The sequence below is a fragment of the Struthio camelus genome, chromosome 7, assembly GCF_040807025.1.
Source record: "Struthio camelus isolate bStrCam1 chromosome 7, bStrCam1.hap1, whole genome shotgun sequence".
NCBI lineage: Eukaryota > Metazoa > Chordata > Aves > Struthioniformes > Struthionidae > Struthio > Struthio camelus.
The window spans coordinates 40,426,024-40,442,752 of NC_090948.1; the positions used below are offsets into that span (position 1 = coordinate 40,426,024).

A 16,729-nucleotide genomic window follows, 5' to 3' on the forward strand; every position below is an offset into this window, starting at 1 on the left:
AAGCAGGGGCAGGACAAACAGCAGAGGTGCTTACGGACATAACAAGGGAAGAGACTTGCACTTTGGGGAAAGAGGGAGAAGCGTGCGCGCACACACACACTTTTTAATGTTAAGGACAGGGAAGCACTGGAATCAACTGCCTGGGAGGGTTTATTCCACTACTGCTCTCGCCATCACTAGCGGATTTCTAAAAATAGCGGGACAGCTGTCTGTCAGGACGGGCTTCGACACAACCAAGCCTGCCTCAGGAGCAGGCAGACGGCTAGAGGACTTCTCACCATCCCTCGCACCCTCCTCTGCTGCAGTTCAGGCAGCAGCACCACAACTCAGACAGAGACAGACAGGCCAGGACGTGAGCATCTCTGCTGCAAGCCTATTAGAGAGGACAGCTCTGAAGACGGTGAACCTGCACGGCTTTAGGTCACTCTTTCCAACTAACTCGGATCACACGGGATAACAGAGCACTGCTCCTTAGAGATTCCTCCCTGACGGCGTGCAGAAAATAAGTGCTTCAAGGAGGCCTTCAACGTTAGTGACACACACTGGCGGCATCCTACTGACGTTATTCTAAAACCCTTGTAAACCATAAATCTCTGTTACTGTTAATTTCTTAAGCCAGGAAACGCTGCTTACATTTCCAAACAGAGCTCACCTCGAGTGGGATAAAGAAACAGAGCGCAGAGCTGTAGCTCTGACGGAAACTTGGATACAAGCAATCGTGACTCAGTTACATCTGTCGCGCACAAAAAGAATCGAGTTCGGGGCCGTATGCTCGCGTTCTTCACCTCCCAAACGTGCTGCTCGCTTGAACTGCTGTTGATCCAAACTACATTTTTAAGGCTGACCAACTTAATAGCTCTTTCCTAAGAAAATGACACCTGCTTCTACTCATTGCTACAACTCCCCTTGTATATGCTCCTGGGTACGCAGAAGGCCTGGCAATGGAAAGGAATCACATACAACTGCAAGAGTGAGAGAGAGAGAATGACAAGCGTGAGGTATGACAATCACACAAACTTGGTCGGCTCTCGGACAGACCACAGCCTGCATCCTGTTCTTCGTTCCCAGTCCTCTCCAAAAAAGCAAGTTTATTAATTACCCTTCGCGGCCGTCCATCACTAACATTTGCTTTCACACAACAAAACGCCTTAGGCAGGCTGGGAGAATAAGGGAGGCAGCGCGGCTTGAGCAAGTCTCCAATTCTAAAAACTTTCTAAGGTGCCTTAAGTACACACAAAACAGCACTTTTTACAATACTTGAGGTTGTGTGTGAAAACCTGGCCTTTTCCAGGCTGAAAATTAGGACTGAGACAAATAAGTCTGACTTAGAATGACAGCTACTCATGGCTGAAGAGTGTTTTATTGGGTATTTAAAGACTATACCCAAGGGTCAGAAGGATGCCAAAACTGCTGAAAAATATAAGTGGAAAAAACCCAACAATCTGCTTTAGAAGAAAGCAAAAGCCTGTAGAAATAAGGAAACAGACAAGATACAGAAATAAGGGGAAAAGAAAATTGAAAGTATTCCAAACAAATTAAAAGCAAAATACTGCACAAAATTGATAAGGGACACAAAAATACCCAGGGATGAGATGATGACCAATAATATGGTCTTTTTGTTGTCTGAGTTATCAAAACAACAACAAGGAGCATGTAATAAATCAAGATTATTGTTTATTATGCTATTGGAAGTTACAGAGCTATCACAAGCAGAGTAAGCTTTCACTCAGAAATGAATTATTTGCCTAGATTCTGGTTTCCTCAAGAGGCAGTGCAGATAGACTCTCTCCGCTCAAATGATAACTAAGGTCTATATTGCACAGCAACACGATAGACAAGCATTTTCTGTTCAGCAGCTTTGGGAAACTTTCTTCAGAAGTCTGAGGTTTAGTTTTATTAAGAATTGGCTGAGCCTTCCCTGGAAAAAAGCATTCATTATTGAATATCTGTTCATATTAACAACACTGAGTTAAGGCTTATTGAATATTTGAAAATAACAGGGCAATCTGTATAATTATAGACACGTTATGTAACCCGAGTCTGGTGTCAGACTAAGCAAACAAGATCTAGGCTTCTTAATTAAAAGAGCGTGAAGAAGAATTTAGTGACAGCCAACAAGGGCTTATGGGAAATGAGTCTTGTCAAGCTAAAGTGATGCCACTTCTTGATAAAATTACTGGTGTTGTTGATAACGGTAATAGCATTGGTGTAATGAACATAAATTCCCATATGGTATTCCACTTGCTGCTAAAACGACATTGTGATTAATAAACTATAGCAATAAAAATCAATATGACATTCAATGGATTAAAAAACTAGGTAATAATATGCTTCAAAACACAAGCATTTGATCATCAACGAGTGGCTGAGCTACTCTTGTTGGAGCTTGGGAGAAAGTTCTTGGCCCTATGCCACCTCTTCTATTAATGACCTAGAAGACAGAGTCATCAGGTCCCCTGTGATCTATCAATAAAGATTCAGGGCAGGCTACAAATGACAGTCTTGCTTGGTAAGCTGAGCACAAGCAAACAAACAATACCCAATTCAATATGGTCAAACAACAAGGGGAACGTCTAGGAACAACCACCAAAGACCACGCGTACATGATAGGTTGTGTTTATCCTAAAAGTTAATGACTCTGAAAGCCATTTGGTGTCTTAGTGGATCATCAGCTCAACATAACTCCTGGTGAATCATCACAGTCAAAAGAACTAATGCAAACCTTGTACATATAAGCACAGGAATCTCAAATCGTCTCAATATTAAATTGCTTCTGTTTGGCACTGGGACAGCGCTCCTAGGCCGCTGTGTTATAGCGTTTCAGTTTTTTAGCATTTGTTTTTTTTCCTGAATTCTACCCAAGAAACGCAAATTGAATATTTAGTAGGGCAAGTTTGGGAGTCAGAGCTTGCTCTTTATGGGCTAACAAAGAGCATACAAGGAGGCAAACTGATCATAGCCCAAGTTCACACTAGAGGAACAAGTTAGAGAGCGCTCTGTAACCAATGACAAAAAGAAACAGCTGAAAGCAGGCACTAGTATTCGCCAAGCTAGGGCCAAGAATAAAAACAGACCCTTTTTCACAGTGCAGACAACTTACCATTTGAACAATTTCCCTAATGCATGGATTCTCTGGCCCAAACGGCTTCTAAGAATTGAGGCTGAGTGAGCTCCCCCTCCAAAAGGTAAGTACTGCTTAAAGCAGGGCTATTAGATACAAGGAAAGCATCAATTCTGAGAAGTTATAGTCTATTATATCTAGTTTCACCTTCAGCAATCATCCCCTTTGCCTAAAACACTATTAGCTTACTGGGCACATTATAAACATCTTATATCAACTACAGAAAACAGGTGATGTGAATTGTGAGTTTAAAGTCCTTCTTTTCTCTGACTGAGCTCCCTGAAAATATTTAGTTCCTCTGTAAGGACAGAGGAATCAAGTCCCTATAAAAAAGTTTATCAATTTAAAACACAATATTCCATCAAGTTTTACTAGCATGTATCTATAATTTAAGCATCGCCAAAATATTTTAAGAGACACCAACCCCAGAACCCAGTGAGCTGACAGGGAAGGCATATGAATTCCCTTCAACATCTGTTCCCTTTCCCAAACATCCACAAGTATTCAACAAGCCATTAAGTGAAGACATGTTACAATATTAATCACTCCAGCATCTGATTTTGTTTTGCCAACTACAGGCTCAGCACTGCAAGGCAACAGAATTGGTGAGCCTCCTCGCGTGCAAAGGACAAAGCACGAGTTTTCATGCCAGAACATTTCCTAGGCTCACAAGAAGCGTTTGCCTGCCTAACTGTGCTATTTAATCCATCTTAATTTCCACTGAGGATGGCACAAAAACACAAGAGACCAAGCACAGAGCTAAGGTAAGTGGTGTCAACTGAGGACAAAAATTATGTAAAATAGTTACCTGATGAGGAAGTTGAGCAAATCGGGGGGAAGAAGAAAGAGAAAAAAAGCAGTTCTACCTCAAGAAGCTAACTCTCTGGCCAAAGACCCTCATAGTACGACCCTGCAAGGTGGCCTTATTTAAGTGTTGGGAAGTTCTCACTGCTTTGGATACCTAGAAGAACATGCAGGAAACCTTCGATTGCTTCATGGGAAAAGGCGTGAGGGGAACAAGATCCCTTTAGATTTCTTAATTCCTTTGAAATTTGGTCTAGAAACAGATAGCGGGGGAAGACCACAGAAAGACCACGCTGTGCCACACTACAGGAAGCCTTCTCAACCTCAGAAGCCTTTTGTTCTCTTTAACTGGCCCCAATAACGGCACTGGCACATGAACCTATTTGTGGGCTGGATACCAAAAAAACAGCATACAGCTTTTACCAGCAAGTCTCAGTGATAGTCAACTGCAGTAGACAGCTGAAACTGTAGAAGCTTGCTAAAGCAAAAAGCAACAAAAACAAGGTTAGCTTAACTGCTGTTTTAAAGCTTTAATTACCATGAATTATGCCCATCACTAATTTTCTCCCTTGCCCTCCTCCCCCCAGACCCAACCTTTAGCACAACATGGAGGGCAGCCGGGCGATCAGGAAACAGAGGAGGCAGAGCTTCTTGGGGAGGGAGACAGCAGTGAAAAGACTAGATCCTAAAGGGGTAATGCTCAATGACTATATGACTCTACTTCCAAACCCAAAGTTGATCAAAATTAGATGATATTTGCAGTGTATTATTATTTTTTCTTTTTCTACTCAGCCAGGAAATTATTCCCCTACTCCACTCCCAAATAACTTGACTTCTTGGAAAGGCGTTGCTTCCCTCAGAGGTACTGGAGGTCAGCCAACAGGCTCTTCCTGACGCAGGCAAGGTGAGCTCGCGTTTTTAGTTATTTAGTATAAAGGGGAGGCAGCAGGCACGGATTTGGCCACCAGAGGGCACCCATATTGCTTAAAAACGAATTAAAAAGTTCGCTCTCAAGTGCCATTAAAGACCTAAAGAGTTCAAACACTCAGTATGTTATGAGATAGAGAATTCAAAGTTTAGTCCCATTAGGGGAAGCAAAGTCACAGTGAACCAAGATGTTTCAAGAAGCAGTTTCTGGCACTTCCATCAGGCTTCTAAGCAAATCGGATCTGGGATTTATGCAAAGTAACATTTAAATATGATTTTGTGAGCATGCACACTCACTAGTCAAATTTCAAGGCTCTGCAGGTTTAGGGAACTACCTGTGCTTTAAACTTTGCAGTTCATTTAAGGTCACTCCCCTGCAGAGTAGTTCAGATGTTTTCCTAATCGACTCAAGTTTGGCTTTGGCTCACTCCCTGGCATCAGATTCTTCCCTTCCCCTGCTGTTCACGGGTAAAAGTGATATGAAGCCAAAAGCCACCAGAAAGGACACAGTGCTCTTTCAAGACACCGCTCATAGATCACTGTGCCTTTGGGTCTTGGAAGAAAATCCTTGGCACAGCAACCCCAAGCATAGTCCCTTAACTCTGCTGCCACTCCATCCCCTGACAAAGAGGATTAAAAATGAAACAGAGCTCTCAAAACAAGAACATAACCCAGCAAGGATAATATCTACATTTTTTCAGCTTTTCTTTCCTACATCAGGTCCAGTAGTACCCGATACATCTATAGTTATAAAACAGGTCTCTCCCCTCTTGACTATAATTTATGTGGTTTTCTTTGTTTCGCTAGAACAAAAATTAAACGTGTTTCAGTTGACATGAAATATTTCCATCAGTCTTGCTATTAAAAATGTATTCTAAGCAAATTACCTAAAGCCCCCAAGACTATGATGGAAAAAGCAATACATTCTTAAATAGAGGTAGCTAAAGGCTGATCTGTGCTTCAAAATTAATTCCAGAAGCACTGAAGGAGAGTACCCATGTGAAGGGAAGACAAAAGCAGTGAAGCTTTTTGTGTCAGCAGAGTGAGGAAGATTACAAAGAAATAGTTTTTTCTCCAGAGAATTTTTCAGGAAAGCAATCAGAGAATTGATGAAGGATGGCCCAAGGAGAACATCAGGAAGAAGGGAGTAAGAAATGGTAAAGATGAAATGAACACGCAATCTATTTCAGCAGAGGCAACAACCAACATCAAAATAGCTAAGCTTGCCTAAGCAGAGCAGAGCCTGGGGGGTAGGGGGAAGGAGGGGAAAAAAAAAGAAAAAGAAAAAAGAAAAAAAAGGTTCTTCCAGAATGAAATTACACCATAGCACTTGGGGAACAGGTATCTTAGCATCTTAAGCTCAAGGGCTTACACTTCTGCACCGGATGGGGCAAGACCAAAACAGCACAGAATAAAGCCAAGGGGCTGAGGCAAAGTAAGGCAGAGCACTGTGCAAGACAGAAGCATGCTGGTAGCACAGAACCTCATTGGTAACCAACTTCCAGAGCAACACAGATGTCTTGCTCTTATTACTGCTAATATGTTTAATGAAGGATAAGAAATTAAATGCAACCAAAGAATTCAAGTCTATCAGGAACAGCACTCCTAACACTGCTTAGCAATCCTTCTGTATTTCCAAAAGGGACGGTCTCCCTCCCTTCTTGCAGCAGCTCAACCAGCCCGGGCAGCACACCGTCCCCCAGCTTCCGATCAATGGTAACCTTAAAGCACAACCACTGCCAGGAGAATGAGATGCAGGTTTTTCAGTTTCCCTGAAGGATCACAGCACAGACTTACGCGGCTCCACGAGATCCCTCCACGAGTCCAGACTAGGTCATCCACACTAGAGTTATCTCCAAACTGACTATAACTATTCTTTGCTCTTCTCACCTCTGCTTAACATCAAGCTCTAAGCTTGCTAGTCCAGGATTCTGAGCTGCCAAGCATTTTAAGGCTTCATCAATGCAAGGTTTTACATTGAAAACATATATAGGTCATTAAAATGCTGTTCCCTCTTTTTAGCAAGAAAGAGAATTTTCTAAGACACCAAAAAGGAAAAACCTGTAACAACGGCATAGCTCTTCACTCAGGGCACCAAAGCCAACATACTTCATCTTGTTTATGTTTTGAAAAAATATAAACAGTTCAGCCTAATGAAAAACAAGCCTAATAGATTTTTAGAAAGCAGTAGCCATATGCACCTGGCCAGCTTTCTGTGCAGAAAATGAGCATCTGCTTAGCTCCAGCAAGAAAGAGAAACATCTAAAGAGTGGAAGTCTGCTCAAACATTAATTTCATTCAATACCAGGTTGATTTAGTGACAAGTTTCAGAATTGAAATGCCAATTTTAAGACTTTCAGCTGTCCACTGCCCACAGATTCTAACAGTCAGGATGGTTTGTGACAAAGAAAATAAATCTTTAGACATTTAATAATATACCAGATCAGTATTTTGAACTACAAATGGAGACAAGTTTCACAAGACTATCAGTAACAGAATTTTTTTTTTAGACAAACATTAAGCTTGCAGCAAACTATAAGGTTCAGTAGTTCTCATATATTAATGCCTCATTTAGATTAGTCAATGATTGCACCAAGATTTATTTCAATTAATTAGTTAATTCCGTTTATTATATCAGTGCCCGGATATTTAATTGCTTCTGTTGCCAGATGCAAGTCCCAAGAGCGTAAGTTATGGCTTAAAAATGGTGAATTCATTAGTCTAAGCTCTGTTATTTGCATTCGTGAAGTACAGTTCATGACAGCAGAATGCAGCAGCATTAGTTACTTGTTTTGTGTAATTATTTAGGTTAGATATATTCCACTGAAAGCATGCAGCAGCAGATCACAGAGGACAGAAGGAAGTAAGCGCACACCCCGGTATCGGACCCCACTGCAGAGGCAGATTAAATGTGAAGGTCCCACCAGCATATCTGCAGTCTTAGAAGGACAAGAGAAGCATCATTTCCTACTTACCTAGCTTTCTGCTTGCCCAAGAAGCATAAGATTTTCAACTGCTTCCTGATTTGGCCTATTACATCTTTAATGCCGTAACTTTAAAGAATTATAAGGGGGGGGAGGGACGAAGCAGAGGGAGACCACGCAAAAGTCATCTCAAAAGGAAGCTTCAGTGACAGCCTGCTAAAGAGCATCACTAACGGGGTTCCTTATTCAAAGGCAACGACAGGCCACAGCATCAGTAAAACAGCCCACAACGTTAAGGAGAACATTAGCAGCTGCAAGTTGCTCCTGAGCATCACCCACCACCAAAGGGAAGGGAACTCTTTGCAACGGCAAGAGAGCCACACTTAAGAAATACAGATCCCCTCAGGAGACCAACTGTGCAGCACAGCAAGGTTTCATGTAACAACAAAAGCACATTTGCTTAACTAATTGAAGGAAAACAAGCATTGCCTGTCATCTGTAGACTAACTGCACTAATAGAGCTGTTTACATAAAGAACCTCCTTAACTTGGTTCCCATTTAGATACTGCAGCAACATTTATTAAATCAAAATCACTTACTCTTAAGAGTAATTATGGACAATCTTAAAATAGATGCACGTCTGTGTTACTCTCTGAGGTACACGCATGGCATTTTCAGTGACATTTGGCTTCTTTGATCCCCAGGTCCTTGGCTGGATGTATTACATAAAGTCATTTAGCTTTTATAACTAATTCTTTATATGTAGTGCTACTTGTTGTAAAACGACTGAATAACCCAGGATGTCATTACAAGCATTCAGTATTCACTTATTTTTAAGCTCCCCTAATCACCTAGTTTAGGTATCACGAAAGAATTTGCAGTTCCTCATCTCTTGTTTATTTAAGCACTGTTAGAAGGTTTATTTGAAAGTCCATTTAGAACTGCTACAGGTAAGTGTATCAAGGATTTTCCACACAAGTCATCAGCTTTGTTCCTCCTCTTTAACACCTATATGTCAAGCAATTAAATGACTATCATAAGCCCAAATGTACTTTTATTTCAGTTACGCACACCACAGATTACTCAATGGCTGATATAAGAAAGGACTACTTCCAAGTCTGTACAATCCTATTTAGTGTTTTACAAATATCTATAAAAAAGGAGACCATTTAAGGAAAAAAAAAAAAAGAGCAAATCAGTCTCTCCAGACTGATGAGAACTCAGGAGATCACAGATCACCCTACTGCAAAGACACTGCTTATCTCCTTTATCTGATGTTACCTGCACTCTAAGCTGAGCAAGGTCAAACCTGGTCACAGCTCGGAGGAGCCTCTAAGGACCAGCCAAGTACTGCCAGAACAGGAGCTAACAATTCCCTCCCATCACTATTGACCCAGCACTCAACATACCATTAGCAGCTCTGTTGCAGGAAGCACCTGTCTTCTGATAAAATGGAAAGCTAACAACTAACAATCTGGCTATTTCTGAAAGCACAGGTGAATCTTTTGCAAGAGGGAGATTAACCCAGGTGTCTTAGAGAGCTAGGACACTATGTTCTACCTACTTTACCATCACACTGAGGATGTTTTAAATGAAAAAAGCGCTCCCTTCCCTGACTGGGAAGGGGTGATGTCTCAGCCATCACTGTACAACACCTGCAGTGTCCCATCTCCCCTGAGCTGCAGCGCTGTGCATTTAGGCCCTGCAGATAGAGCAGTGTTAGGTAAACATAGTTTGTTAGTAAAATGTAGCATCACAAGAGACTGCACCGGATCACGATCACGGTGTTCTTCCTAGGTCTGGGTAGCACCTTTTAACAGAAAACAAAGTCTTGGCAACTCCAGGAGTAACCAGAACAATTAGCATCTTTTTCCTCCCATTCATGTTAAAACTAGAGCCCTCGAGGCACAAAACAGGCTAGCAGAGAACAAACAAGAAATCCCAAGCCTGCTCGGGGAATTCACTGTGACTCTGGGGAGGAGGCAGATGTGCCTGCTGATCTGGAAGCGAGCCAGCAAGAAACCACCTCCAAAATTTCAGGAATGAAATAAGACACATTTTTCAGAGATGCCTTCACCTTCAGACATTTTGCAATTGCAGCCCTGGGCTCGAGTGCCACTGCTGGGGCCATGCTGCTTTCGTGTTTCAAGTGAAGTGAAAGGATTCCTTGATTTATTGCAAACATGGCACGGCCCCAGAGATCAGCGAAGGTTTCTAAGGCAAACACAAATACTGCCTTTCTCCTAACAGTTATGGAAAGAGGTTCTGGGCCTCATGACTCATGAGGCGATATACTTATAAACTCTGGGCCTTAAAAAAACCCACCAAACACACACCCAAAGTCTTGCCTGCAGCTATTTTACCACTGAAAGGTAGACTGTCCCCTTCTGCTCCCCCGCTAGATTTTATATGAGGCAGTCAGCAGAGTACAAAGAAAACTAATGCAACATCCACCCACTACACGTGCTTTCCCTGGCAGCCCTTCCAGAAGCTGGAAGTACTACATTTTTGTCTGGCTTAGTCAAGTCAACAGAATGAGTTTGCACAGCGCCACAGACCTGCAGAACGGCAGAGCACGGGGAGCCGGGCAGCAAACCCCACCAACTGCAGACAGGCTGGGCTCAACACAGCCACAAAGAGCAACTCTTCAGCCTGCAGCCTTCTTGCTCTCTCTGAGTATGAGAAGCTCTGCAGTCACCTGTTCAGCAGCCGTGCCTGTGTCTCCCACCTAGCAGAAGCAGGACGAGCAGCAACGCTTTACAAAGCCTCTGGTATATTTTCAGCATACCAGCAGGTGCTTTCCACAGGACTAAAGTAGCATGAAGTCTTGGGCAAGAAACAAAAGAAATGTTACCTCTGCCAAAGGAATCTAGCACTTGCTGTCACTGCCGTGGTCCCTACGAAAGCTGCCACCACAAGCCTCCGCCTGGCCCCGGGGTGACGCGCTGTCCCGTGGTAGCGCCGGGAGACGGCAGACAGCCCTGCTGCAATGGGAAGGAGTCGAAGGCGAAGCATCCTGTTGAATAAGAGGGACAGATTACTAAAGTAGCAGAAGAACACAAAATAACTGTCACAGCTGTTCATTATTTGCTCTGAAATAGGAATTTAACTGGTCTAGTAAACAGTAAATTACAAATATTACTTACTGGCACACACCTGCCTGACACACCTTGCTGTCACATCCTAGCTACTTACTCATCTGCTCTTACAGCATTTTTTAAATTCCTCTTCATGCCTTTCCCCAAAACACTTTGGGAGAACATATTTTTCACAGTTACCATGGCCTGAAAGACGCAAGCAGATCTTGCAAGTACAGCAAATAAGTCATTTTTCCAGACGAAAAGGTGCAGTTGGATTTTAGAAGGCAAATTAAACCAAAATAAGCAGCAAATCGAACAAAAACAGTCATTTAACCATTTTAAGCTTCCCTAAGAAAACCCAAGTACTCTTAAAACATTTTTAGCTAGCCTGGAGGAAGACACTTATACTCAACTCCAAGTAGCAGGCAAGTTTCAGGATGTCCAGTCTTCTAAAATACAATCTCTACCCTGTTACGTAGGCAACAGGACAAAGACAAACATGAAATCGAAGCTACACATCTAAACATTACTGCAGTGGAGAAATTCAAACTGTGAAAATGTTACCTGATAACACACACCAGCTACAGGAGACGTTTGAGAGCTCAGAAAATTGAAGGTTAAGAGTAAATGTTCCTTTTAGAAAGAAGTGCTGCTTCTTTTAGCAAAAAGAGGTCGTATTCTCAACTGCTGCAAATTCAATCTTCTGAGCAACGTTCTCAGGGTCAACTTGGGCATAACAGAGCATGAAGCAGCATAACAATTTGGGAGCAGAATAGGAGAAGAGGAAAAAACTCCTCTACTCGACAAAAAATGGCAAGGGGGGAGCAGTAGTCTTCCTTTCCCTCCGTTACCCATTCTTAGGGATTCCTGCTGTTCTATTCAAATATCCCCATCCAGCGAATAAACAACCACAGAAGACAAAAAATAAATTATGTTTATTGGCTTCTATTTGCTCCTGCAACACAAGAGGCCACTACATGCTTTTACTAAACCATTAACGCCCAATAACAAGAATCTTGGGACCATTTTGTACTTTTTATATTGCTGTATTCTCACTTTTAAGCTGTAAGGAGTTGAATATATTATGTACTTTTCCGCCAACTAAAGCAACATACAGCTTGAGATACCATAACATGAACTGGCAACGTGAACTTAGGCAGGAGAAGAGGAAGAGGGAAGGAAGAAACACAAAGTAACACAAAGTATATCTACTGATAATCTAAGAGCTTAATAGCTGCTGACACACACGGTGTTAGAGATGTGTCTGAAGACTTCACAGTACAAACAAGACAAGCGTGGCAAGAGGAGCAAAAGCAGATAAGGGCTTTGCCTATGATTTTGCACTAATCACGTCAGATCTAAAGCTTTTGTAGAGCCTTGGGACACGGGAGATGGGGCAAGGCAGCAGGAGCACCAGACGGCCAGGGCGAGGGTGGCCTGGGATGGAGAGCGGAAACACCCAGTTCCCCATCCAATTCCCTCCCCCAGGAAGGAAGGTCGCTCTGCCGGGCTCTTCTGATGGATCGCTAGGGGCAGACAGACAAACCGCGATGCTCTGCCTCCACCGCTCTCATGGCTATATTTATAATCAATGACGACTTAAAAAGACACCTTACAACATCCACAAGTGCAGAGAGAGGTCTTCATTTTGGATTGAAAGTGGATTGAATTGAAATCAAATATAATTTAAGTTAAAATTGGATGTGGATTTAAAGGAGAACTTATCAGCTGCTTCTAATACCATTTCTGAGAAAAAGTCAGCAATGCAGCATTTGGCTGCTGTCTCCTAAGAGCCCAGGTCAGCAAGCAGTGACTCAAAACACAGTCTACTCCAGCATCCTCTCCTTCATTACCCTAGTTTATGAGCAAACTACTATAATGTCCTCCGCTTCTCACAGCTATTGAATTTGAATAGCACTGATTTGATATTCATTTGTGCACATACCAAAAGCTAACTTTGCAAGTCGCATTATCATTTTGTTTTTTCCTTTAAAAAAAAAAAAGGCTTAAAATTAAAAGATTTTGAAATACAGCCAGTCAACACTACTGGTTCTCCAGTCCTCTCCTGCCTAGAACAATAGTAGATTTTGATATAAAAAATAGCTCTTATTTCACATTTTAAATTATTCCCATCCTTCACAAACCCGCTGTTCCCACTTCTTCTCTAGGGATGAATTTGTTTCATATGCAAGGAAAATTTGCAAGCGTTATTTTCACCGAGAGGCTAATGTTGCCTTTATTTGGGTTTCCCTTCCTCATTACAGTTTTATATGCATAAGATACAATGGATAAGGAAAGCGTTGCCAATATTATTTAATCAGTCAGAATGAAAATCAACCCCACAGCGATTGCTCTTGAGCTCGAAAAGATTCTACAACATTTCAGATTGCTGGCTATAGCCCTGCATAAATGTACTCTCAGTCTGAGCCCTAAGAAACAGTAAATTATCCTCTTTGTCCAAATAATCTTGATAACGCTGTGATATTCACCCAGAAGCTCACTGCAGTGCTCACTTGGTAGCAGTTGCCCAAGAGAGGTGAGTGCAGGCAGTTCCTATAATAATTCTAAAATAAAGAGCGTGCTCATCTTGGAACACAAAACCACCACCTTAGAAGCTAGATTATCCATGCTTTCCATCTGCAATTTTACTAACGCTTATATATTTTTAATTGTAAGTGCCATGATATTTGCTATGTTTTGTTAAAAGCCTCACATGTTTCAGTCAAGATCACTTGAGAAAGTTGATGTTCATTTAAAAAGAGTAAAAATGAGCATCTTGCCCTGGCTGTAGCAACAAAAAGCCTAACACCAGTAAGTAACAGCCTAACTGCAGTAAGATAAAGAATAAAACCAAAGTAAGGTATAAAACTCCCAAGAAGTGATACGATTATAGCTTACAGTATGAAACAGCCTCACAGTTTTTGCCTGATTTAATGCAATAAATTTGGTGTACAGATACAAAGAAGTAGCTCAGAGAAAAACCTTAACCCCAAAGCCCTGCAATTAAGGACCAAGCAAAATAGTTATGATCTTCCAATATAACCTGTTTAAGAGGTTACTGCTACAAGGAATACATAGATCACATTTTTCACTAAGAGATAAGCGAGTTCTATCCTAAATCCTTGCTAGGTAGCAGGTTGAATTAATATCCCTGAACAATAGAAATGGATTTTTTTCAGAAAAGAATGACATGTCCGCATTTGTTTGTGTCACAAGACTTAATTTTTTTTCTAGCAGAAGAGTCAGCTAACAGATTTGATGTTTTTTAAATGCGGTTTTGTTATCGTCCGCTCCACCATTAAACACGCGCTGCTCAAACAAAACTCATGGATGGGTACGTGCAGCTGAGAAGCTGGAACAGCCCAGACCTTCATACATTTGTAATTTCACATTATAAGTGTTAGTGTCTGACAGGTGGGAAACCCACAAACCCACTAAGGAAGTACCACTTCTGATCTAAGCTGCAGCAGGTATCATTCAAACTGAAGACATAAGTGATTTCAATAGCTATTTACATTCTTGCTTTATGTGTATATTTTATTTTACCAAACAATGATCCTCTCTCCAGTAAGATGCTCTGCAATGAAACACAGCTTTTAAGGAGACATTGGAGACTTTTTGCCAGTTAGAAGGTACCTATTCTTTGCAAAAGCAGCCCTATATTCAAAGTGACCCTGGGAGTCCTACTTTTCCATTACGCTGGGAGGCGGTGAGCAACGCCACCTAAAACTTCTGCTCAAATTCAGTACTGGGTACTGGAATTTGGTGTGAAAAGGGTACTTAAAGTTGTACTGCTGAGTAAACAGAGAAGTTTAAACTTCCCTAATACATGAAAAAAGCACATCAAAAAATGTTCTGTGATGAGGAAAGATATTCAGAGAGGTGCTGCAGAGGGGGATAAAACAGGAAAAAAAAATTATGCTTCCCCATTTTCCCCAAGAAACACCAAGAAGCAGGAACTTAATTCACCAGCGTCATTGACACCACAAGCCTACAGCAGGGTGCTTTTGCACTGCCCTTTTTTCTAAGGGGCATCTAGAGCATCAGAAGTAGCCGAGCTCTGGATGGGTCAACGCTTGGAAGAACTGGTAGAGCTCATCTCTCATGCACATTTTTCAGACACTGCAAGGAAAAGAAAAAGAATTATTCTCACTTTTCCAGTGCCCCAATAATTAGATGGGTCCATAACTTAAAACGTTATCTAGCCCAACACAGGGAGGAAGAACCTCTTCAAATTTGGATAACTCGCAGAACTAAAAGTGCTCTTTTTGACAACCCAAAGTAGTCTCCATTTTTAAGATGGAATACACGTAACGGAGCTTTTTGATGTCTGAGGTCGCCTCAGTGGCACAAGTATGCGTGAGCAAGAGCAGTAACTGAATGAGTTGATGGGTCTTTAATCTTTAATCAGAGCAGGGTTCATTAGAGGTTTTCATTTGAACAATTTTACTGGGACATGGTAAGCTCACACATTAGCACAGAAGGCCAGTTGTAAATTTAAATCAGCAACATTTTTATACGTTATGATCTTCTTAAAAAGGAGATTTGTATTTAAAAGTCATTGCCTAGGCATAAAAGCTTCTGCAGGAGATTGCCAGAGACAGTCATTAAGAGCTGAATGAGCTTTCTGGAGCCATATGCTAATTAAACCAAGCTGGGACATTTCCAGAGCCTACAGAGACCTCTGTCACAGCAGCCACAGCAGGAAAGTTCCCAACCTGTTTCCATCCCAGATGCTCCTGGTTAGTCATGTCCCCAAAAGGGACCAGTGCCATCCCAGAGTAAAGAGGGAACAGTAAAGTACATAGCTGCTTGACATTCAGATGGGTTTCTAAATATACTGCTTTTCCATATTAAGTAGCTACAGCCATGACACACGTCTTGTTCCAACTCGGCACGAGTGTGCAGTAAAACAGGAACCCAATACCCTCAGACCATCAGCGCCAACATCTTAATTCCAACCGGATGGCTTCTGTGCAAGAAACGTTGCACACACCACAGGATACTTTGTGGGATACGAATCCAAGGCCAAGACTCATCATGGCTAGTGTTTCACCAGGTAGATGGTTTCAGATGAAGTGACCAAAGGGAATAGTCTTTGGCGGTACCTGAGACTGACTCATGTAAGTGACATAAGAAATAAAGCCCTACTGAGAGAGGTAGTAAGAGGGTAACAGATCCATTCAGTGGACCACAGAAGGATTTCACGTGACATTTTGAAAAGTGGTGTAACAAAGCAGAACAACTTTGGCTCTGCTAAGAAAACACGCTCCACTTGCCAGTTCCACCTGAAGTGACTAATGCAATCTCAGCTGCAAGGATTTGCCGTACAATTCCCTGCAGAATAGACACGCACATCCTTGCCCTCCTAACTGCTCAGCAAGAGAGGAACACCGATCAAAATAGCAATCACAGCAAAGCTCCCCAACTCCTGGCAATTAATAGCACAATATTTCAGGGTAATGACCTGGAAACAGGATGTTTCCATCTTCAAGAGGGTTATTGGGAAGAGGGGATGAAAAATTTAAAGGAGAGAAAAGGACAACAAATAAATCCAATGGGCAGGAAAAGTCCAGACACAAGGGAAAGGGCAAAGCAATCAGAAGTTTCACTGTCAACCCTAATACAGACACATTTCTCAGTGACCAAGCGTTACCTCAACCACCTTCTGCACCTCCCCATGCTCTTCAGTGGGGAACAGACAGGACAACTCACCCGCCTAAAGCCCAGCACGTGCAGGCAGGAGTGGGCATGCTGCTGGACTATGGCCTTAAGCGAAAGCAGCACAGAGCGTTTCATAACACTGGTCAGCCAGAGAGCTGCAATTGGCATGGGAGCGCTTGGATCTGACTGCTAGAGTCGCCTTGCGATTT

The 16,729-nt window shown here is 42.1% G+C and overlaps 1 protein-coding gene across 6 annotated transcripts in view; it reads right to left on the minus strand.

Annotated features, from left to right (window-relative positions):
• Positions 1-16,729, minus strand: part of MICU1 (mitochondrial calcium uptake 1) — a 123,458-nt gene that overhangs the window by 91,950 nt on the left and 14,779 nt on the right. For 4 of the 6 annotated variants that reach the window (XM_068951001.1, XM_068951002.1, XM_068950999.1 and 1 more), the window contains exon 2: positions 10,631-10,792. The exons of the other annotated variants lie outside the window; for them this stretch is intronic. In XM_068951001.1, the coding sequence (XP_068807102.1) occupies positions 10,631-10,791 (161 nt within the window). In that variant the 5' untranslated portion in view covers position 10,792. The remainder of the gene's footprint in view (positions 1-10,630; positions 10,793-16,729) is intronic. 6 annotated transcript variants of the gene reach the window in all.